This window comes from Microplitis demolitor, chromosome 4 (assembly GCF_026212275.2).
Source record: "Microplitis demolitor isolate Queensland-Clemson2020A chromosome 4, iyMicDemo2.1a, whole genome shotgun sequence".
Classification (NCBI taxonomy): Eukaryota; Metazoa; Arthropoda; class Insecta; order Hymenoptera; family Braconidae; genus Microplitis; species Microplitis demolitor.
The window spans coordinates 2,269,100-2,291,577 of NC_068548.1; the positions used below are offsets into that span (position 1 = coordinate 2,269,100).

The window sequence follows — 22,478 nt, forward strand, 5'->3', positions numbered from 1 at the left end:
TTGTACAATTAATGTAATGTATTTTATTATAAAAAAAAATATATATATATATAAATATATATATATTCAATTTAATTATTAATAAACACGTAATTATAATTAATATTATTGTTAATTGATGCTAAATTAATGAATCCTTATAAAAAATAACTTAAAAAGTAAAATAATCACATTGGCTTCCAGGCAACATTAAGAAATTTGCTATTTATTTCTTGTAATATTAATGAACACGTTAATTGTTTTTCAGGTGATAATGCATTGACACCTTCATTATCTTCTTCATCATCACCGACACTACCATTACCACCTGTACGATTACTTTTTGTTTTACTGACTTTACGTTTTTTCTTTTTGTTCAGCTGAGCGCAATTATTGAATGAATTTGGTTCAGCTGCACGACGTAACTATAATAATAAATATTCAAGTAGATTTTTATTTACATCCATAGGAATTAGAGCGGAGAATTTAAAATAAAGATCTTAAGAAGAAATAACGCGTAATTCGACCGCCAATGTCTCGATTTTTTATAGAAAGTCTATAGAATTTCTTAGATGACAATTTTGATAAAAACTATGACGTAAAGCGAACCCTAAGTAGCCGTTTATCGACTGGGGTTCTGTAATAAAGAGAAGGCAATGCAGATTTCTAGATTTTCTACCAGCATATTATAATGAGCTCATAATGATACTCTTTAAGGAGGTTCGACCGACATTAGTGAGTCAAAGTAGTGTTTGAATTTTTTGTTTGCTAAATTCTCCTAATAGTTATGAAAATTCATTATTTTAATTTATAACAACATAACGAATTCATAAATTAATATTTATTGCTTATTTAATTAAAGAAAGTAATTAAATGACTTGGTTATTTTTGACTCATGGTTTAATAAAAAGATTTGGCAACAGCGCGTTCTAACTTCTTACACATCGATATTCAAATTAAAGCGGGAAAAATTTATTTCTAATCTCGTCTCTCGTATTAATGTATTTCCATCTTTGTTTTTTCTCTCAGCTGCTTCCGCGACGTTGCCAATCCTTCAAAATATGTATCTCTGTTGATGAACGAGATTACATAATAAGGTTTAACTTTAATTATTTAAATAATTACAGCGGTAACACTATACTGTTAAAATCTTATCTTTTATTTTTGAAACTTGGGAGGTTAATATTGAAAAAAATCGAATAAGTCATGTTGGGACTTGTCCGCCATAAGCCTGTGTATAAGAACCAAAAAACGTCATTTTAAAATTTTTTTTTTTCTAAAAAACTAGAGGTTGGATGATACTCAAATTTTGAGAATACGTAGATAAAGTACTTCTGTACATGTATACTAAGTTTCAAATCTTAAAGTTGGAAAATCTCTTTTACATTAGATTCGGTCGAACCTTAAAGATATTGCGCTCGACGAATAATGGCTGACTTAGTCCACTTGTTACGTAATGTACTATTTTATAATACATGACATATCAAAGATAAGTTACCGGGATTCTTCTTTACTCAAAGCTTTGGAAATTTCTGATTAAATAATTAATAATAAAATTATATAAGACAACAAATAAAAGTACACTCACCTTAGCAGTTTTTTTTGTTTGCTTATCATATTCTAGAGCATCATAATAATTAATCCGACGTTTTATTCTATTAGTACGTCTTGTTTTCATAGCACCAGTACCGTCAGGACTTGGTGGACTTTTTATTGAATTTCTACGTGCGTTAAAAAATGAATGACCACACGGACATGCTTTGCAAGCTACTGGAACCTTTTTAAATAAATTTAAAAATTAATTAATCAAATTTTTATTTTTGTTCTTTTAGTAGAAAAAAATTTACATTAAATTGTGAGAATATTTTTCTGAGCAATTTTAGAAAAGAAAAAAAGTTTCTAAATTTCACGACCGGGTGTGATTTTTTAATAAGACAGAAATAAAAATTTTGATTCAACAGAAGAATTTTTTTTGAGAAATTGATACAAAAATTAATAAATAAATAATTGTAATAAAATAAATTTTTGGCATTACCTGTAATTCACATTTCGGACATCCTTTGCTAATTGTTTTTGTCTTCGCCATTTTAATAATATTTTTAGTTATAAATTAGCTTTTAAAAAAATTTGATTAGAATTATTTTTATCTTATCATTATTATAAATAAATATATAGAACTGGTATATCTATATATGTATGACACTCATAATCACAACAAAAATTTGTGGTATTTTAATCTGAAACAATACATATATAAATTTATAAATATATATATAGTTACTAAGTAATTATTAAAATTTTATTTGTTATAAAAATAAAAAAACAAGACTAGTAAAAAATATGTAAATAAAATTAATTATAAAAAAAATATTGTGTTTAATTACTCACTTTATTTCGATGAATCGAATAATAATAATAAATATAATAACAATAAAGAATAAACACGCTTTGTTTAATTTTTTTTTTTTTTTTTTTTTTTTTTTTTTTTATTTGTAACCTTAGTAATAAATAAACTGTGACTAGACTATACATAAAAACATTATATCGAAGACTACATATTTAAACGATTCGATTGATCGTATCGAATGGCACAGTAATTAACTCAAGTAACAAAATCCCTAGGTTTTTAAAAAGCGCGCGGAAATTTAAAAGCCCGTAGAGTTGAATGTAGAACGTACCCAATGGGTGCATTTGGAAATACTCTTGCTCTAGCTCTCAATATATGGGAATGACTGGCTAGATCTAGAGCTAGAGCATTTTTGATTGCAGCCACAAAAAATTTTAATAAAATTATTAAATTTTAATTTTGAAATTTCGCGCCAAGTTGGCGCCACTACGCGTCGCTGTATTCGACGTTAAAATTTTCGCTAAGTGGGGGCGCGGTCGATGAATCGCAAAATCGATTGCTGAGTATCAACTGACGGTTCGATAGCGACAGTCAGTATCTCGACAATGGCAGTAGTAGTCCAGCGTCTTCTTTACGTTTGAATTAAAACACAGTATTGCAGCTAAGTCGTGCAAAATTGTACAGTGATTGTTAAATTTATTTTTTATTAATTTAAATTGTGCAAAGTATTTGTGGTGCAGTTAAGTGTTCAGTGCAAGTGCAAAGTGTCAAGTGTTCAGTTCGAGTGTAAAGTGTTGCGAATTGCTGATGCTGATAACTTCCTCGTTCCTGAGCAAAATCATCTGGCATCGTCTGGTGGGAAATAGCAGTTAAGTGACGTTTTTTTAGCTGCAATACACTTGGAGCAATTTAATTCAAATCTCCAAGTGTATTAGGACACCCTTCTGCATATTATTTCTTCACCAAGGTTTGTTCAAACACTCAAGTGTTTTTTTTTAATATTTTAAATATTTTTCTATCATTGCCGCCATTTTGTTTTGACACGATTTTTAATTTTTCTCATTTCTAATAATTTATTTTTTAAATATTTAAATTTACCGCGCAAGTAATAATGATAATTAATTAATTAATTAATGTTTAAAATATTTATACTCACCTCCTCATACTCCAATTTTTTTACTGCGCATGCGCGTGTAACATCCGTGAAAAATTTATTTATTAACTTAAATAAATTAATTATATTAATTTAATGTAAAATTAAATTACAATTTTAAATAATTTAAAATTACCGCCAAATTTAAACTTCAAACGTGCCGCCATTTTGTCCCTATAATTGTTTCTCAATCGTTGACAAGTCAGAACTTTTCTTTATCAATATCTTAAAAGAAATTATTACCGATATATATTCATACACATGTGCTCATCACATATATGTATATATATCTAATGTATACTAAAATTTGCGGAATGGAATTGAAATCTTTCTGTCCGTCTTCCGGTCACGATACTGCGTATGATGAACACACTATCAAATAGTTTTCTATATAATAATATGCCGCCAGTTATTGTGATGTGAATGTATGAGTGTCAGATAACAAAGATACAAAATCAAAAAGTGCTAAAGTGAGAGCGAAATAATAAATAAATGAACGTTAACGTGAGTGTGAAAAATAAAAATGGCCAACGAGTTTAAGTTTTTAGTTGGTGTTAAATGACGCTACTACTAAATTAAAGGTAATGTATGATAATAATTATTGATATATTATCAAATAGATGTTAAATTACTACTTAAATATGATAATGTTATTTTGCATCGAGTTTGCGGGGATGTTATATTGAATTTCCATTATTATTTTAGTTATTTATATTTTGTTATGGGTACACTTTCTAATTTAACTATAATCTAGTGACCATTTCGTCCATGGGCCCGCGCAATGTAACGGTGTGTTTATTTTCGTTATATATTTTGTGTATATACATACATTTATATATGATTTTTTTAACAATATATATCATTCATTAGAACACTGAAAAAAATAATTAATTTTGAATTTTGAGTTTTTGAATTTTGAATTTTTGTTCATAAATTTGAATTTTTAAAATGTCTTTTATATATTATGATTACACATGGATAAATTTTTTAGTTGATTTATTAAATGAATTGAAATTTATGACAATGAAATTACCCGGGGTCTAATAATTTTTTGATTTTTTTTTAAAATTATTAACTATAAAAAAAAATTTCAAAATTTGAACCTCTGCTTTTTTCTACATGTGCATTTTTTAGATTAAAAAAAAAAATTAAAAAATTTTTAACTGTCTGCTTATTTCAGGATGAGGCTAAAAGTAGACAAAAAAAATTTTTCCAAAAAAAACTTATGAAAATTTCATATAAAAAATTTCAAAAAAATTTCATTTACTTACAAGGACTTTTATGAAAATCAAAAAAATTTCTGCTAATTTCAGGATTTTTTTAATTTTTATTTTTAAATTTCAAAATATCAAAAAATAAAATCATGACAAAAATTTAATTTAATTTAATTCAATGAATAATTATTAATTTTTTTAAAATCTTTAACTAGGTACGTATCAGTAGCAAAACACTTAAGGCAGTAAAACTGAATGATAATCTCACAAATACTTTGATGAATCATATAACTATCATGTACATATATATTTATACATATATAGTTAATTGGAAATATTAATTTATCAGAAAAAATCGATTATATTATGTTTTTAAATGGCTGTAGATAAGCAATAACGTAACTTCCTATCAAAAAAATCTATATGGTTATCCAGCCTAGATTTCTATGGGGTTTCCCACATGGCGTTATCACACATATTCCCATATAGTTTCTCATAGAAATCCAGCATTCCGATATAGATTTTCACATGGGTTTCTATGGGTATCCATACCATGCCAAATTCACGGAAATTTAGTATGGGTTCGATTTCCCATGGGAATCTGTACCATGTCAAAATGGGAATCCATGTACCCATAATTTCCTACATAGATTCTTATATAAATCCATACACTTCTATATTAATTCCTATAGATTCTTATTTAAATTCATACCTTTCCTTATGGGTTCCCATACAATTCCACATGGATAGACGAAGTTTTGAGAAAGCTTCATTTAAAAATTCAAAATTATTATTGATAACATTTATTTTGAAATATTTGAGTACAAAAAAATGTTCATTAAAATAAATCATTAATTAACTTTCTGTTAATTTTTTTTTTTTTTTTTTTCATTCAAAAAAATTTATATTTTATTGCAACATTTCTTTCCTTTGTAATTTAAAATAATTCTATAAATAAGTATATAAATCTTAAGTTTTTTATCAAATAATTTTTTAAGTCTGAAAAAAAAAAATGTCATTCTTTATTCTTTTTATTAATATCTAATGACTAATGTTACAAATTCACTAACATCCATCTACTGTAACCGATAGTGATAATTAGACCAATGTTATCATGATTAATGATAATTAGATAAGGTGGTTTTAGCGCCATTATTGACATATAACACATTTTTTCTTTATTCTTTTCAAAGATTATTTGTTCAGTTAAAAGTATTTTGCAGATACGAATTAGATTTCACTTAAATATATATTCAAATATTTTATTTTTTATAGAAATTATATTTTATCTCATTTTTTTTTTCAGTCAAAAAAGTCATTTTTTATAATATCATTCAATTAAAAAATTTATCATCTATATAAAAGCAATTAAATTTATCAAATTTTTTTTTTTACTGTAGTTTTTTAAATTATTATACGAAAAAAAATTAACCGAAGTAATTTTTACTGTTTATTAAATTTCTTTGCCACAAATAATTTATACAGATAATCAATTAATAATTAAAATTTTTCAGATAATACAAAAAAATCCAGAAAAATATATATATATATATACATATATATATATGTATATATATATATATATATATATGTTTCTGATTATTTATATATATGCTAATTGTTAATTGTAAATGATTACAATTAAAAAACCATGACAACTTTACAAGATGTGTCTGCGCAATTGATGAAACCTGCTAAAGATTTAGCTGATTGGAATTTCCCTCTGTCAAAGGTCGTACTTATTTATAATTAATTATAATTTTAATAGTGGTTATGATAACAGTAATAATAATAATTTTTTTTTAACAGGTGCTAGAGAGTTATTATACGTTACTTGATCAACAAGAAGATTTAAATTTTGGTGAAGCTGCATTAGTTTTGCAAAATTCAGCAAATGTTTATGTAAGACGAGTTGAATCTTTGTATCAAGAGACAACAGCATTACAACAGTCTTTTTTAAACCATGAGTAAGTATATTACTTAAATTTATCATTATTATTAGTATTAATATTCGTTTTCTGCTCTCCGGCTGGAAAGTAGCAACTTTTGGACCGCTGCCCTAAACGAAGTTGCAACTTTCCAGCTCCGTTGAGCAGAAATAGTATATTACATACCTAGGCCACTAAAATAAGAAAAGTTTCAAACAACATGTTTGTCAGCCTGGGCAATAATTACATATGATATGAAACTTTTCTTATTTTACTGACCTGGTTATGTAATATACTATTGTTTAAATGCTCAAGGTGTGATCCCTGGTAGTCCGACTACCGACGATCGCTCCTGAGTATCATCGTTACTGTTTCGATGCTTCATCAACAAATTTTCAAGGGCATCAGCCCTAATTCTGTTTTTTAAATAAGCGAAAGAATCCGAGAATAACAGCCTACTGAATTTGCGAAGCCAGACACAACTTGCGACGAACAAACTAGTATGTGACGAACAGAACTGTTTCATTCCTCCAGTTATATAAAATTTTTAATCTCAGACTCAAGTGGATATCAATATATCTATTTCTATGAAAACAAATTTAACAAAACTACTACGACAACCTAAACAGATTTTGTTAGATCTGATTTATTTTTTCCCGGCATTCAAAGCATTTAGTTTGCGTTTGCTTCAATATTATTTGTATTCATTAAGAATACAACTTTAATGGTTTAAATTGCGTGAAAATTTTAGGCTATTATAATTATTTAGTACAATAAAAAAATTGAATTGTCTCCAGACACGAAGAGGAAGCAGAAAAGGGAACAAAATCAACCCGGCGATCCCGTAAAACTCAGATAGATTTCAAAAATTTTGATTTACTGAACTTATCATCCGAAACAATTAAAAATTCAACTCAAAAATCGACTCCGTCTAAAATTCAAAAAATAAAACTAATTAACCAACGTTACCCTCAACTAGAAAACATCACACGTCAAACATTCACCAACAACATAATTGACATCAATGGTGAAATAATCGGCAAAAAATACGACTTTCGTTGTAATCAACAATTATCAACATCACGTATGCTAATAGATGCAATAACCCCATTAGAGTTTACGTCCACACCATCAATTAGTCAGTCCACGAGTTCTAATTACACTTCCGAAAGTTCAGAGTCAATTTCTGTTGATTCTAATCCGCAAAATCTTGATGTTGATACAAATACTGATAATATAGAAACCGATTTGAATTTTGAAAATTTTGATTCATGTTCCGATTACGACACCCATGCCAACGGCATGTTGAGTCCGACAATTGAATCAGCTTATGGATCAACGACATCGAATTCAAATCCCAATACCCCTAGCTCGCGTATAAATTCAGATTTTTCAGCACCAATCAGTGACTCAAGTGGTCGTGATTCTGATGAACCATTGCTGTCATCAGACACCGATACTCCAATCGATTGTGATACAAGTAATGAACTTATTGATGAATCTGATAATGTGACACCTGATTCACTATCAGATTTAAATCATAGGACTCAAGAATCGGGAATTGGAACTCAAGAATCAGAGACAAGCCCAGAATTAGTGACTGAAAGCACACAAGTAGAGTCTAGTAGTTTAGAATTAAATAATTTATCAGTAGAGTCTGAAAATAGTAAAACTCAAGTACAAAATTCAAATAAATTAATTGAAAATTGTGATAATAACCAAAGTCTTGATAAAATTCCAAGAACACGTGACTCGATAGAAACTGATGCTGGTTACACATCCGGTGATCCTGATGATTGTCTATCATTTTCACCAATTAAGAGATTGCGTAGTTCAGTAAATTCCATTCCAGATAACTCTGATTCAAACAATAATAATAATAGTAATACTAATAGTGATAACATCAGTATACTTGACCCAATACCATTTGAATCGAGTGTACCAGACAAATTACCCCGTTTGAGACGGGAATTTAAGCTGCCCTGTCATGTCGCTCTTTTGAAAGGGTCGAGGAAAACTAAGAAACGCAAATTGACGGACAATGAGTGGAAAAAAAATCAACTTAAGTCATTTTTAATGAGCGACAATGAGAGTTTGAGGGATAAAAAGTTGAAAAAGTTAATTTCTGATAACAAACAAGAAATAAAGCGGATGTTCAATGAACAGAAGGAACTCGTTGAAGAAATTGAACGCGCTAATTACTGTCCTGTGATGATCGGTGATGATTTGGTTGGGTATGAGTCCAGATTGGTGGATGATGACGTAGGCTGTGATGATGGCATGAGGATCGATGAGGAAGACGATGATGATTGTCAAAGCGAAAGAAGGATTGAGACAAAGAGGAATAAAATGTTTACGAGTTATTCTGATGGTTTCTATTCATCCCCACGGTCCCTTGATGATTTTTCTGATCTCGAAACAACTGGAGATTTGGAATTAGCGGAGAGACTGCAGGAGACGGAGTCAGCTACTGTTGATCAGAGTCTGATGGAGAGAATCGAGAGGAAAATGGAAGAATTGAGGAAGGAATTTGATGTTAGAAATGAACGGGAAGAAGAATCTGCTAAATGGCTGGAGACTATGGAAGCTCTGAAAGTGGTCGCTAACAGACCGAGTTTTCATGTCGATGAGTATGAGAAAAGAATTTTAGACAGTTTGAAAATGAAGGAAACGCATCAAGTGGATTTCCATGAGATCGCGGAAAATGAAGAAGAACCGGGAAATATTGCGAGACTGTTCGTTGCTTCGTTACATTTGGTAAGATTTCATTATTTCTATTATCTTTTTTTTTTTTTATTAATCGGTCAATCAGAAATGATCTGTGTTTATCAAATCTATGATAGCAAGACTCTAGTCGGAAAGTTGATGTCAATTTGTTACGATTAACTTGACAACTTTTAACTTTTGTAATTGTTGACTACAAGTTGTTAGCAACTTTCCTAGATAGTTTAAGGCTCATTCTAGACATTGTGCTTAAGGAATAATGGCTAACAGTCTACTCTTTACGTAATGTTCTATTATGAGGCTGATCCTGAAGTTAGTGGACAATTGACAATTTTTGGATTTTTTTTCAACATCAATTAGAAGAAAAAAAAAAGTTAAAAAAATGCACATGTAGAAAATTTAAAGAACTATAAGTGCAATTTTTCACAATTTTTTTTTTTTTTATAATTCATCATTTTAAAAAAAATCGAAAAATTATTAGACGTCTGCTGATTTCAATAGGATGTCAGACATTTAAAGGAGTTTATTTTGGTCATGTATTACATAAAAAATGCGATAATTAATTATATTTTATTTGTTTACAGGCGAATACTTACAATGTAGAAATAAATGTCAATGACATCAATAGTGAGGTCAATTTAACGTTACTAGATAACACTGATACAGAAACAAGTTGAGTTTAAAAATTCGACATTGTTTAATGACTACCAAAAAGTGTTCGTATTTAAATGAAAAGAAAAAAAAAATTCCATTTGCTAAGTTATCGAACAATTGTTTAATTGTTTGGAACAACTCATTGAAACGAATCAAAAACTAAACATCTGACAGGACGAAAGATATAAATTGACTTAATAAAATAGAATATATATTTATCATTAATTTAAATCTATAAATATTTTTAAAAAACTGACATAAACAATATATTGATATTTTTCTACAGAGTTTTGTAGTTGAAACAAAAAATAAATTAAAAAAAAAAACATTGTTTAAAAATTTATCAAAAGTTTATATATATTTTAATTACTAATTTTAATTTTTAATACTTTGTTTTATTATAGTTTTTTTTTTATTTTAAAAAAGAGTAATATATAAAAATGTTTTATTTAAAATATACTAAAATATTCATCATTTTTTCGTTTTATCATGAAAATTATATTTTAATTTATCATCGCAAATTCATAGATACAAAATTTATGTGTATAAAAGTATCCGAAATACATCCATTTGTTTTTTTCAAATTTGATAAAAATAAAAATTGACTCAATATATTCCATATTAGATAACAATAGTTTTTATTATTATTTGTTTTTACATGTAAATAATTTTAAAATGTATTAATAATTTATTTATATTTATAGTTTATAAAATAAATAATATGTTAACACTGTGAATAATTGTTTTTTATACATAAATAATTTTCAATTGGTTTAAATAAAAATAAATTCATGTTTTTATTGCTAATTGTTATTTTTTCCCGAAAATAATATTTTTATGGTGAACCAGGGCTTGTTGTCAAGCGGACAACAATCTTGTCCTAGTCAAGTACTGACAAGGCTTAGGTTCGAATCCCACAGTAAGCAAATTAATTATTTTTCACAAGTTGAGATAATACATTGCATATGGAGACTAGACTTCTCTAGTCTTCATGGCATTGTTCTTTGAGGTTCGTTCCATATAAACGTCAGACTGCCATCTGTCTGAAGTCTTGCCCACTAACGCGCTTCGCGATTGCTAAGTGTGGCAAAAAAGATGAGAAAAGACAGCGAATGAGGTTATGAAATAAAAAAAAAGAAGAAATGAGCAGAATATAGTCCGAAAAAATTTGGGGTAATTTGCCCCATATTTAATTTGTTTTTTTTTAATTAAGCTGATGAATTAAGTTGTGATTGCCATGAATTCGGAATGAGTTCATCAAGACGGCGATCAAGAAAATGAAGACAAGTAGATAATTCAGTTGCTGCATCTTCAATTGACTTTACATACTTATCATTTAAATTTGGCAATGACGTTTCTGCTGATTTGACACGATTTTCTAAATCTGTAAATTTAGATTGTATCGCATCGATGTAACTCGGTAAAATTGTACGACTTTCGACTGGACCTGAAAATTTATTGTTTATTATTCAGCTGGTCAAAGTAAACTAAAATTTTATAATTACATTGACAAAAAAAGGTTTATGATGTTGCTAAACTCAAAAAGGCGGGAATTTTTGTTTTTTTTTGCTAATCAAATGGTAGAATTATTCTGACTGAAAATAAAAGAAAAATTCGCGCCAAAAAGGCGAATGTCTTAATCGTTAACGGTTACATAGGGTGACTAATTACCTCAGGTTTAAAAAAAGTGTAATTAGAGATCTTATACCTTTCAAATAAATTGGTCAAAAAACTTTCAAAAAAAGAGAGTTACGCATTTTTAGGTTTAAAGTTTTACAAATTTTTGAAACTTCATTAAAATTTTTAAATTGTCAGTGATCTTTATGAGAATTGTCAATATTCTCATGGAATTAGACCTAAATTCCGACATTTTCGGGACACCAGGACAATCTTATTTAAAATTTCAAATTGTGAACAAAAATTTGAACTACTGTACACGTGGAAAATAATTTCTACGCATTTACAGTAATCATTTTTAATTCAAAGTTTTTTTTCGTACATCGTCATTGATTCCTATTTTTATTGTAACCCGTCTTTGAGATTAGCAACACTATACTTTAATACTAATAGTAATTACAAAATTGATGAACCCCAACGACGTCTATAATAAACGGTCTGAAAAACAAAATCATATTAAATTAATTAATGAATATTTATTTATTTATTTATTTATAAGAAGAAATAATTAAAAAATACTTTTCAGAAGATGATCCATTTAATAAAGTTGACATTGGGATCAGATTATTGTCAAACCGTCGAACTTTAAGTACTCGTGAGCTATCATCCTCAATATCAATCGATCTATAAATCACTGATTTTAATTCGTCCGGAATTAAATTATGGCCTAATGTTAACTTCTGTAAGCTTGTTTGCAATTTTGCTGCATCAGATTCTAAAAAAATTATAATCATTAGATATAATTATATAGATAAGAATTCGAATTTCATCATTTTTAATTCTTTTCAATCAATATTTTCAAACAGGGAGTGTATGTATAAATTATTTACGTATTGTGTCTTACAAATAGCAAATATTATTTTTTTAATGAAAGAATATACAATTACCAAGTTTATCGTATCTTCGTATCAAAACCCAAGTGTTTATTTCTTTCATGCCCATTTTTAAATAAATTTATTAATATGATTTGGTAATTTTTAGTTAGTGTTAAAAAACAAAACTACGATTCTAATTATGATATATAAAAATAGGTGAGAGTAAACAGCATATCAATATCTAGAAAACAATCTGTGTGAATATAGCAGACATACGACACTCGAAAGCTTCAACAATCGATAGCTCTGCGTAAAAACTGTTTTTCAATCGGGAATATTACTTTTTTAAATCATACTCCTTTACGTGCCTTATTCTATTTATTTTTTCTTATTAAAAAATATTTTCATCAATATATATAATAATATGAAAAAAAAAAAAAAAAACAGAAAAATCTATTTTTATTCTCTTCTACGCCCTTTTTTTTATTAAAATTTTCAGAATGTATAGCAAACTATAATTATTTAAAAAATGGCTATAATAAGAGTGCATGAGTGCATTTTTTAAATTTACTTTCACATAAAAGTTATCAATATTTTTTTTTACCAGGAAGTCTCTATTTTTTCATTCAAAAATTTCTATAATGAGATCTAACGACAGAAATTTTTTTTTTATGAATATAAAAATTAAATAGAATATATCTATAAAAAAAAGTCATATATTTAGTGATGACACAAGATGTTACTTTTAATTATAATTTATCCCTGAAATTTTTTTTTGACTGATATTAATTATAACAGATTATAAACCAATATTTTAAATGAATAAAAGGTTACTGATTTTCAGAAACGATATACCCTGATAGCCAAGTTGACGAGAAACTTGCAGCCGCAACTGGACACCAAGTTGGCCGCCAACTGTTGGTACCTCCAAAAGTTGATAGACATTTTCTGAGAAAATTAGTGGCAAAAGTTGTAAATCCAAAAAGTTGACGGTTACTTTCTGAGAAAGTTGGTGGCAAAAGTTGGCAATCATAAGTTGACGGTAAGTTTCCTTTCAATTGTCTCAGAAACTTGCATTCCAGTTGCGGCTCCATACTGGCGCCAACTTTCTGAGAAAGTTGGCGGTAACTTGTAGCCAAAAGTTGCAAAAGCTGAAGTTGTCGATAACTTGTTGTCAAGTTGATCGGAAACTAATGAATGACCAACTTTTTCACGATCAACTCGTGTAATCAGGAATTACTTACTACTTTGAACCCTATTAAAAATCGTTCTGTAAAATATTGTCTCAGAGCTCTTGAAGATATCAGTAGATGGCGCAAAAGACATAGTTCTAAACTATTTTAGAACTCGGTGACCATGACCGAGCGCTTCAAGGCGTAAGACTTCGGAGAGTAGACTACTATGAAAAAAACGATCAATATATTTTTCAGACACATTTTGTCCTTTTTATAATTTTTTTAATTTATAAGAAACAAATTGAACTGATGACTGGTTTGTTGCTAAGTGTTTTAATGACTAAATCTTCATTATATATACTCTCACTAATTGTTATTGAGTTATTATTATCGTTATCATTGTTACTACTATTTTTATTATTGTTATTATGTGTAATTATGAGATGTCGAGGTGGAATTTTTTTGAGTTTAAAGATAAGCTTATTCTTTTAACGCGTAGATTTTAAGTTAATATTGGAATGCTTAATATATATATATATATATATATATATATATATATATATATATATATATATATATATATATATATATATATATATATATATATATATGTACACATGTATATACAGATAATGTGAACTTACAATCTACGCGTTAAAAAAATAAACATTTTTATACCTTATCTAAAAAATCCACGTAGGAATCCAGCTTAAGTTCTCACATGGCATTTTCGAATAGATTTTCATATAGTTTCTTATAGAAAACTAGCATTGATTCCTATATAAATTTTTTATGAGTCTTTTCCCATGGAAAACCTCACCATGCGAACCTGGTTCAGATTACTAGATGTCGATTAATTGGAAAAAAACCAATAACTTTCTTTTTTTTTTAATTTTCAATTTTCTTAAGGGAATTTAAAAAAAATTTTTTTAAAAAATCTGTGACTTCAATATGTACGGATGTTTCTAAATACAAGGACTTAAACAATACACTTAATAAAAGCTTAAAACTGCTAATTCATGAAAAAATTTAGCCGCCATTTTTTTTTATTTTCATTAAAATTGTATTTTATTTTTGTAATATTTTCTTAACATATTAGAGCGCCATCTATCTTTTAATTTTGTCTTTCTATTAAAACAGTCTTCTGATCGCAAGTTGTAACCATATGCGGTCTCTGTGTACAATAGTATGAGAAGCAGGTCCTGCAAAATAAAAAATATGAACGTATAACAAAATTTTGTACTTTGTTCCAATTTTACACCCAATCCGCGTATTTGTTACCCATGCCTTCGTTTTGGATAGACAATTACACACGTGTTGGAATGTCCTATTTTTCATCCTCGGTATATAATATACTATTTAATTAATTTTCTATATCTAATAGCTTATAGCTACACTGTGAAAAATTCCCATTAAATTTTCCTATGGGTGCATTGTAACCCCGGACCATAAGAAAACTGGTACAAAATTTACAAGCGTCCCATAGTAAACGTATGCGCATAGGTCCCAATCGTGTCGTCTGCGCATACCGTTTACTATGGAACACTGTTGTAAATTTTGTGCCAGTTTTCTTATGGTCCGGTGTTACAATGCACCCATAGTAAAATTTGTTGGAAACTTTTCACAGTGTATAAATCATATATATATAAATATGAAATGCTTACGCGTCATAGTAATAGTAGCAACAAATTTCAATAGGTTCATCAGCCATTGTCTTAACATCAATCACACAATCGTAATATGGATTTGCGAAGCGATACTGCTCATCTAACACTTCCTTTTTTACAGGATACTTCACATTTATATGATACTGCCTTTCTTTCCCAACAATTTTGAGAAGACTATTGTTTACTTCTTTAACTATTGTTGAGTTATTCATCTTAGTCGTCTCATTTTTAAAAAAATTTTCTTGGAGGTAATCAAAAAATTTATTAATTCCTTTCTGCACAAAATACTCAACTTCTGAGTTATTTTTCGGAAGCGTCAGCTGAATATCTTCTTCATTAGCTCGAGTAATAGTCACTTGTAATGTTATGCAAATAAGAACAATTTTATAAATCATTTTATAGATAATTAACTACTTTTAGTTTTTCCACAATTTTTTTTTTTTACTATTGAATACTTTTTCTACCACAAATTAGTATAAAATAATCGGATATTCTAACATAATGAAGATAAATACGATAATAAGCAGCACGGAATGGTTGTCATAGGCTATAACTAATTAACTGAGATACGGAACGACTTGTGTCGGCATACGATGACGCATTAAAAAAAATAATAAGCAACGTAATTAAAAAATAATAATATAATGTAAGTAAGATTTCAGTCTTTAATTTCGAAATGTTCTATTTTCTGAAACAGATTTTGAGATAAATTTAGTTTAAAAAATTAACCCACAATCAAAATAAGCACAGTGATAGAGTCATGTGGGGCAAGTGTGCGCAAACCCATGCATTTCAGTCTGAAATGAATGGATTTGCGCACACTTACCCACAGTGCCGCTCATTTTACGCGTATCAATAAATAGTGGACATAGAGTTCATTTGTTTTATTTTGAGAAATATTTTACAACTGATATGACATTAGTAAATAAAATATATAGAATTACAATGAAAGTTTATTTGACAACTGCCTTATTATAAATTTGTGAAAATTTTCAGAGCTAGGAATCCACCATATCCAGGTTGACCACGATAATACCAGCCAATACCCTTAATAGGTGACGGTGGGTTCGTAACGATTTCCTGTAGGTCCACAAATGGTACGACATGTTGTATCTGAGCAATATTCCAAGAAGTTCCCCCGAACAATATATGATGTTTGCAGGATTCACTCAGTTGTTTATTTTGTCCCAATAAAGATGTAGACGGCAGTAAAAACCGTGCACTATGCACCAAATCGATCGTTCTGTAAAAAGATAATTTATACCGAATTTCTTGAGAATTCTAACGCTCGTAAATATATAACGTTTATGTGATTAATAACCTGTTTTTTTGACATTGACTGAATTTTATTTCTTTATATCTGCTGGTACTGATATCACCATCATTTTCTATATGATGACCAACTAATGATTTAGTAAATGTTACACCTAAAGTAATGTTATTATTGTATCAGTATATAGGTAACTTTTGATCGTTTATTATTGTTCATAATATCACTGCGTGTGATACAGACCTGTCACAACAGCATCACTATCTAAAATCATATCTTCTAATACAATTTCTAACGCTCGGTAACGGAAACCATCGAAATCATCAATTACTTTTCGTGAAAAAGTACAATGATTTGAAATTTTCCAGGTAACTGTTTTTGCATCAATTTTTCCATGTTTTAATTTTCCTTGTTGGTGTTCGAGATGTATTATGTTATTGTATCTTTTAAATCTCACACCAGTAGCAACACTAAAAATATACTTTTTTATTAGGAACCCAGGATGGAACACGATTTCAGACGAGGGTGAAGTCAGCCTTCGCGTATATGGCAGCCTTCACCCTGGTTTGAAATCGTTTTGTTTCATTCCTTGTCACACAATATACTATTTTATTTATGTATGCTGAATTTTTCAGCGCGTTAATAAGTAGAAGTAGAATACAGAAAACAATACAAGAATACTTAAAGAAAGACAATACTAACAAACCAAAATCTACATGTGAAGCATCAAAACAAAATGAATCGAGTAGTTCACCACGTGGAGTATAAAAATCTGGATTGTAAGTACGTTCACATAGACATCCACAAGTACCCCCTGTATGCTCATATTTATATTTATATGGCTGTAAAGCAGCACGGTCAATCAAATAAGTTCCACCCAAAGGATGTACCATAATATGACGTGCTTCCATCTTTTTATAATCAATATATGCCTGAGCTCGTTCATTTGATCCCTGATTTACGAAACGGAATAAAATTATTTAGAAACTGATGTTCAAATCATTATTTGTTTATTATATCATTACTTTTTCTAGCCAGCATTTACGAATTGAGCCAAAACAATTATTTGGATGACTCAAATTAGCATCATGATGTTTCGTAGAGTTAGTGTCGAGTGCTGAACAATCACCAGCACAATATCCATCATTGTTTAAATTTGTCTCGTCGATCATGACTATGTATATACTATTGAAATATGCATTTGCACCTTAGACAAAAAAAAGTAATGAAGAGTGATGATCACCGTATTTTACCTAAAATATCGAAATTTACTGCAAATTTGCTGCATTTTGCGGTAATTTGTGGCAAATGTGGGTAATTCGCAGTAAAATGCTGTAATTTACAGCATAACATGCAAAACAGCTTAAATTACCACAAAACGGTATTGCACAGTAAAATAGCTCAATGTTACCGCAAATTTGCTGTAAAATAACGCTTTTTTACCTAAAATACCGCAGTATCGCGACAAATTTGCTCTAAAATGTCGTATCTTTAGGTATCATACCGTATTGTACGGTAATTATACCGAATACTGTAAATTACGGTATTTTATGGCAACTTACGGTAAATATCGTAATTGAAATCCGCTTGGGTTTATAATAGTTTTACAATAGTTATTTTTCAAATATTGAAAATGAAAATGTTATTGCGCAATAGTCGAAACGGATATCAAAATAGTTAACGGATCAATGTAAAACATGGTTTTATCTACGTTAAAATAGCTAAGGTATATTTTTTATACGGTAATTGGCACTGACCGGAAATAGGCTGCTTTAAAAAATAATCAGTAAAACTCGAAATCCCATTGCAAGAAGTGCAAAAACACCTTTTCTAATCAAGTCATAGTAATCGCGATATTAAAGACAATATTTATACATAAATACCTTGCCAATTATCAGGATCACCTTTAGATATTGCAACTAAGGATATTATTAATGGTATATTAATGATTAGAATCACAACAATAATCCAAATCGACATACTAAATAAGCCAACGTAGTATTTCATGATATCGCTGGATTTATTTCTAAGATTATCTTCGTAATAGTGCTTTAAGTAATTGCTATAGAACGCGTTCCAATTAATGATTAAAAATAAAACAAAATCCACAGTATTAAATACTCAAAGACTACGTGTCAATATTTTTTATTGTTACCCTGAAGCAATAGATTGCATTTTTCAACACACGTTACAAACATACCGTAGGCAATTCATTTTTCCTAATATAATTATGCTTTTATTGGATTTATCAAAATAGCTTTATTAAATACATTGTAATCTTGAACTATTAACGAGCGTGGTGTTTCGTTTAATGGCCGGAAATGTCATTCTTTCCCTATCGTTTTTTCAATATCAATTTATTTATTTATTGCAAAAGAACGCCAATTGGCAGTATACATTAAAAAGAACAATGATATATTATAAGTGATATATAATATTAGTGTAAACATAAATAATGAACACGAGACTAATTTAATTTTAAGATTGGTGACATTGTACATGTATTAGTTGTTTAGTATTAGAGTTTTGATCTTTGTTATAAATGCAGACATTGAATCCTCGAAGAAGTTAGAACCTTGGTTGTGTTCGTTGACTAGATTAGCTATCCTATTCCTACCCTCGCGGTTTTGAATCACCCTGGAAACACGGTGGGTTTTTTATCATGTTATCACCATGATTCCACGGTGAGTACACCGTGTAACCATCGTGGAAACACCGTGTATACACAAAAAAACCCACCGTGTAACCGCCGTGATTCCATCGTGTTTCCAAGGTGATTCAAAACTGCGAGGGTAGGACCATGGTAAACATAGCTTTTTGTTGTCTTAATAATGTCCCCAATTTAATATAGTGGAAACCTAAAACATGCAAACCTTTTAAATAAGACAATTTATAGATAAATTGAGAAAAATATAGATAGCCTGAACTGGGAATCGAACCCAGACCAATAACGTCCAACAATCTATGTTGTCTTGAACCTAACCTCAGATGGAAAATTTGAAATTGTTCGGGTATCTCCAGTGATTCAAATTATATCCGTTGCAATTTAATATTGAAAAGTCCAGAAAACAGTGGGAAGTTGCGAGTCAGCGTCACAATTCAATGTAAAGTTTTTGATAAGCCTTACGACTATATTGTCATCCCGCCAAGAGATTGGACTTTGGGTGTCGTCGGTTTTTACTCCGAGTGTTGATGTTTTATGTGCTAAATGTTTTCCCATTTCTGTACGTGTGTGCAGTTCATAAATGTTCGGTAGTGAGGGCAATTTCCGAGGTCTATTCTCTTACTAGGACAACAATACTTTCGAAATATAAAAAAAAACCCTGATTTTGAATACCGATGATTTATAAAAAAATAATACATAATATTTTGAAACTAATAATGGTTGGAAAAAAATTATTATGTTTTAAGTATAGCAACTTTATGACATAGCTGTTAATAAAATTAATGTCACTGCTCTAAATTGTAGGCTAAAACAAATAGAATCTATTTATAACAACATAAAAATTGTGATTGCTGTATAGCCACAAGTTCAACAACAATTCTATTTCAATCACGAAAGATAAGTCATTGAATATCGTTCAATATGTCTAAAGAAGTAATATTTTTTCTGATAGTATTTTGTTCTATGATAGTTTATAATCCGGTTCAAACGTGTGGTTGTGCAAAATTTACATATAAACCGTATATGGAAAGTAATAAATATTTAGCCAGATTGCCAGATTCAAAAAAATTGAACAATCTTGCATTTATTGGAACGCATTTATCACTATCTTATAATGCAGAAGACGAAAAATTACGTACTCAAGAATTGAATATTGAGCAGCAATTGAAGTATGGAATTAGAGTTTTAGATATCAGTGTACGTCCATCAAAATCAAAGTACTTTAAAATTATCGCAAGTCACACTTATTTAAATCTGAAGTTGCATAATATTTTGTTTGTAACTGATAAATTTTTGGATGACAACCCTGGCGAATTTATAATAATGTTCATACAATCAGAGCATACAGCAGTGCCCAATGCTACAATAAATAATTGTAAAATTATTGATAACTACATTGATGATGTTTGGGGTGGATGGCGATTGGTAAAGAACTGGGATCTCAATGATCCTATTGGAATGTATCGTAATAGAATTTTACTAGCAAGTGCGGACCCTTCGTTCTTCGAATGCGCGTTTAATATTAATACGCGATGTGCAATTGATAATCAGGTGAATCAGCGGGTAGACAGTCATATATATAATATACATCATATACAAGCGTTTATTCTCCAATCAGTATTGAATAGTTTAATTACTTCTCGACATTGCAACATTATCGATATTAGTGTATCTGATAATGACCGTCGTGATATCGTAAAAGACGGTGGTTATAAAATAGGGAATACTTGTGTTCGTCCTGTAAATCATTTAATGACTGAAATGTTTCAATTTTCAAAACGAGCATTGACTATTGTTTTAGCCGATTATGTTACTCAAGAATTAATTGATAAAATTAATGATAAAAACTTTCGAAATTCATCATGGCGAGGAGGATGGGAGTAAAATGACATTGTAAGAAAAATATTGACCATATATTGGGACGGAAGTGATCAGACTATTAAGTTATAAAGTGTAATAAAAGCATCATTTTGAATAGTATTTCATTAATATTCGATTGAAATGAACCCTTTCTATACAAAGAGAACGAGTCTAAATTTAAAATTGAATGGAATTGAAACAATATCTAGAGTTCTGGATATTTCATATCATACTTCTGAAAACTACATGGATAAATTTTTTGCGCGAAATTTTATGGTGTCATATCGGAATGCTAGACTATGTTAATTACAGAACGCAAATGTGAATAGTAATGTAAGAAAATCATAATATAAAAATTCATATCCTTAACAATTATATCACAATTGACTGTATACATTTTTGAATAAATCTGAGAAACTCTTCTGGAAGAGTCCAAATATTTTGGAGATTTCTCCCTTTAAATTACATATAAAAAATTCAACAGACTTTTTCATTCTTTTTCAGAAATTTTCAGAGAACCCTGATTTAAAAAAGGGATTTAAAACGAAAGTAAGACTTTTAAAAGTTTTATTCAGAGTTTTACAAGAATTATTCTGACTTTCTAACGAGAAATATTTCCACCAGGGTAGTAGTATAACTACATAATAGAAAAAAATTCTCCATGTTCTAAAAAACTGTTAACTTGTAAACATATAATAAAATATTAAGAATTCTAATTTGTTATATTTTGATGCATATAAAAGACGATATTAAAATTAGCCATAGTCCCCTGTATGTAACCTGTCTCGTAATTTCTCTTGCAATCACGGGCCATAGCGTGACTCGTTAGATAGACACTGCCCTTGATAGCACGAATTGATCGTGAAAAAGTTGGTCATTCATTAGTTTCCGACCAACTTGACGACAAGTTGTCAACAACTTTAGATTTTGAAACTTTTGGCTACAAGTTACCACCAATTTTCTCAGAAAGTTGACGCCAGTATGGAGCCGCAACTGAAATGCAAGTTTTTGAGGAAATTGAAAGTAAACTTACCGTCAACTTATGATCACCAACTTTTGCAAGCAACTTTTGCCACCAACTTTCTCAGAAAATGTCCATCAACTATTGGAGGTACCAACTGTTGGTGGTCAACTTAGTGTCCAGTTGCGGCTGCAAGTTTCTCGTCAGTTTCTCGCCAACTTGGCTATCAGGGATGCCTTCAAGTTACGTCTCACATTTCGACTTGGGTAGGACTTAGGTAAAAGCTTGCTATTAAAGAAATTTACTTTACCCCTAGAGTAGAGACTAAATATTCCCTACACACAGTTGGTAATAATTCAAATATTTTTTTACAATTATCTTCACCAGGT

The 22,478-nt window shown here is 29.3% G+C and overlaps 5 protein-coding genes across 11 annotated transcripts; 1 reads left to right on the forward strand and 4 right to left on the reverse strand.

The window, feature by feature from the left end:
* Nucleotides 1–67: 67 nt before the first annotated feature.
* On the reverse strand, nt 68–3,500 carry LOC103570294 (UPF0547 protein C16orf87). 2 transcript variants are annotated; one of them, XM_053738545.1, is made up of 4 exons: nt 3,483–3,500; nt 2,015–2,216; nt 1,568–1,756; nt 68–404 (listed from the first exon to the last, which is right to left on the reverse strand). In XM_053738545.1, the coding sequence occupies exons 2-4, from the start codon at nt 2,063–2,065 to the stop codon at nt 168–170; spliced, it is 477 nt and encodes a 158-aa protein (XP_053594520.1). In that variant the 5' UTR covers nt 2,066–2,216; nt 3,483–3,500; the 3' UTR covers nt 68–167. The 2 variants fall into 2 exon arrangements, with proteins under 2 accessions (XP_053594520.1, XP_008546216.1); XM_008547994.3 differs by lacking the exon at nt 3,483–3,500 and adding an exon at nt 2,368–2,447.
* A 308-nt stretch (nt 3,501–3,808) lies between these two features.
* On the forward strand, nt 3,809–10,324 carry LOC103570293 (calponin homology domain-containing protein DDB_G0272472). Of its 2 annotated transcripts, none has more exons than XM_008547992.3 (5): nt 3,809–4,060; nt 6,208–6,425; nt 6,503–6,660; nt 7,419–9,378; nt 9,930–10,324. In XM_008547992.3, exons 2-5 carry the CDS (start codon nt 6,345–6,347, stop codon nt 10,020–10,022), a joined length of 2,292 nt encoding a protein of 763 aa, XP_008546214.1. In that variant the 5' UTR covers nt 3,809–4,060; nt 6,208–6,344; the 3' UTR covers nt 10,023–10,324. The 2 variants fall into 2 exon arrangements, with proteins under 2 accessions (XP_008546214.1, XP_008546215.1); XM_008547993.3 differs by having other exon boundaries at nt 6,361–6,425.
* Nucleotides 10,325–10,613: 289 nt separating this feature from the next.
* On the reverse strand, nt 10,614–14,087 carry LOC103570291 (conserved uncharacterized protein). 4 transcript variants are annotated; one of them, XM_053738544.1, is made up of 5 exons: nt 13,736–14,087; nt 13,347–13,439; nt 12,196–12,391; nt 12,077–12,114; nt 10,614–11,446 (listed from the first exon to the last, which is right to left on the reverse strand). In XM_053738544.1, the coding sequence occupies exons 1-5, from the start codon at nt 13,815–13,817 to the stop codon at nt 11,208–11,210; spliced, it is 648 nt and encodes a 215-aa protein (XP_053594519.1). In that variant the 5' UTR covers nt 13,818–14,087; the 3' UTR covers nt 10,614–11,207. The 4 variants fall into 4 exon arrangements, with proteins under 4 accessions (XP_053594519.1, XP_008546210.2, XP_053594518.1 ...); XM_008547988.3 differs by lacking the exon at nt 13,347–13,439 and having other exon boundaries at nt 13,736–14,072; XM_053738543.1 differs by lacking the exon at nt 13,736–14,087 and having other exon boundaries at nt 13,347–13,725.
* Nucleotides 14,088–14,706: 619 nt separating this feature from the next.
* LOC103570289 (hypothetical protein) lies at nt 14,707–15,902 on the reverse strand. Its single transcript, XM_008547987.3, has 2 exons — nt 15,331–15,902; nt 14,707–14,868 (listed from the first exon to the last, which is right to left on the reverse strand). The coding sequence occupies exons 1-2, from the start codon at nt 15,726–15,728 to the stop codon at nt 14,781–14,783; spliced, it is 486 nt and encodes a 161-aa protein (XP_008546209.1). The 5' UTR covers nt 15,729–15,902; the 3' UTR covers nt 14,707–14,780.
* A 288-nt stretch (nt 15,903–16,190) lies between these two features.
* LOC103570287 (conserved uncharacterized protein family 3) lies at nt 16,191–22,236 on the reverse strand. 2 transcript variants are annotated; one of them, XM_008547983.3, is made up of 7 exons: nt 19,587–19,919; nt 18,487–19,461; nt 17,629–17,810; nt 17,306–17,556; nt 16,847–17,073; nt 16,655–16,760; nt 16,191–16,576 (listed from the first exon to the last, which is right to left on the reverse strand). In XM_008547983.3, the coding sequence occupies exons 2-7, from the start codon at nt 18,608–18,610 to the stop codon at nt 16,306–16,308; spliced, it is 1,161 nt and encodes a 386-aa protein (XP_008546205.1). In that variant the 5' UTR covers nt 18,611–19,461; nt 19,587–19,919; the 3' UTR covers nt 16,191–16,305. The 2 variants fall into 2 exon arrangements, with proteins under 2 accessions (XP_008546205.1, XP_014297658.1); XM_014442172.2 differs by lacking the exons at nt 18,487–19,461; nt 19,587–19,919 and adding an exon at nt 22,162–22,236.
* Between the last annotated feature and the right edge of the window lie 242 nt (nt 22,237–22,478).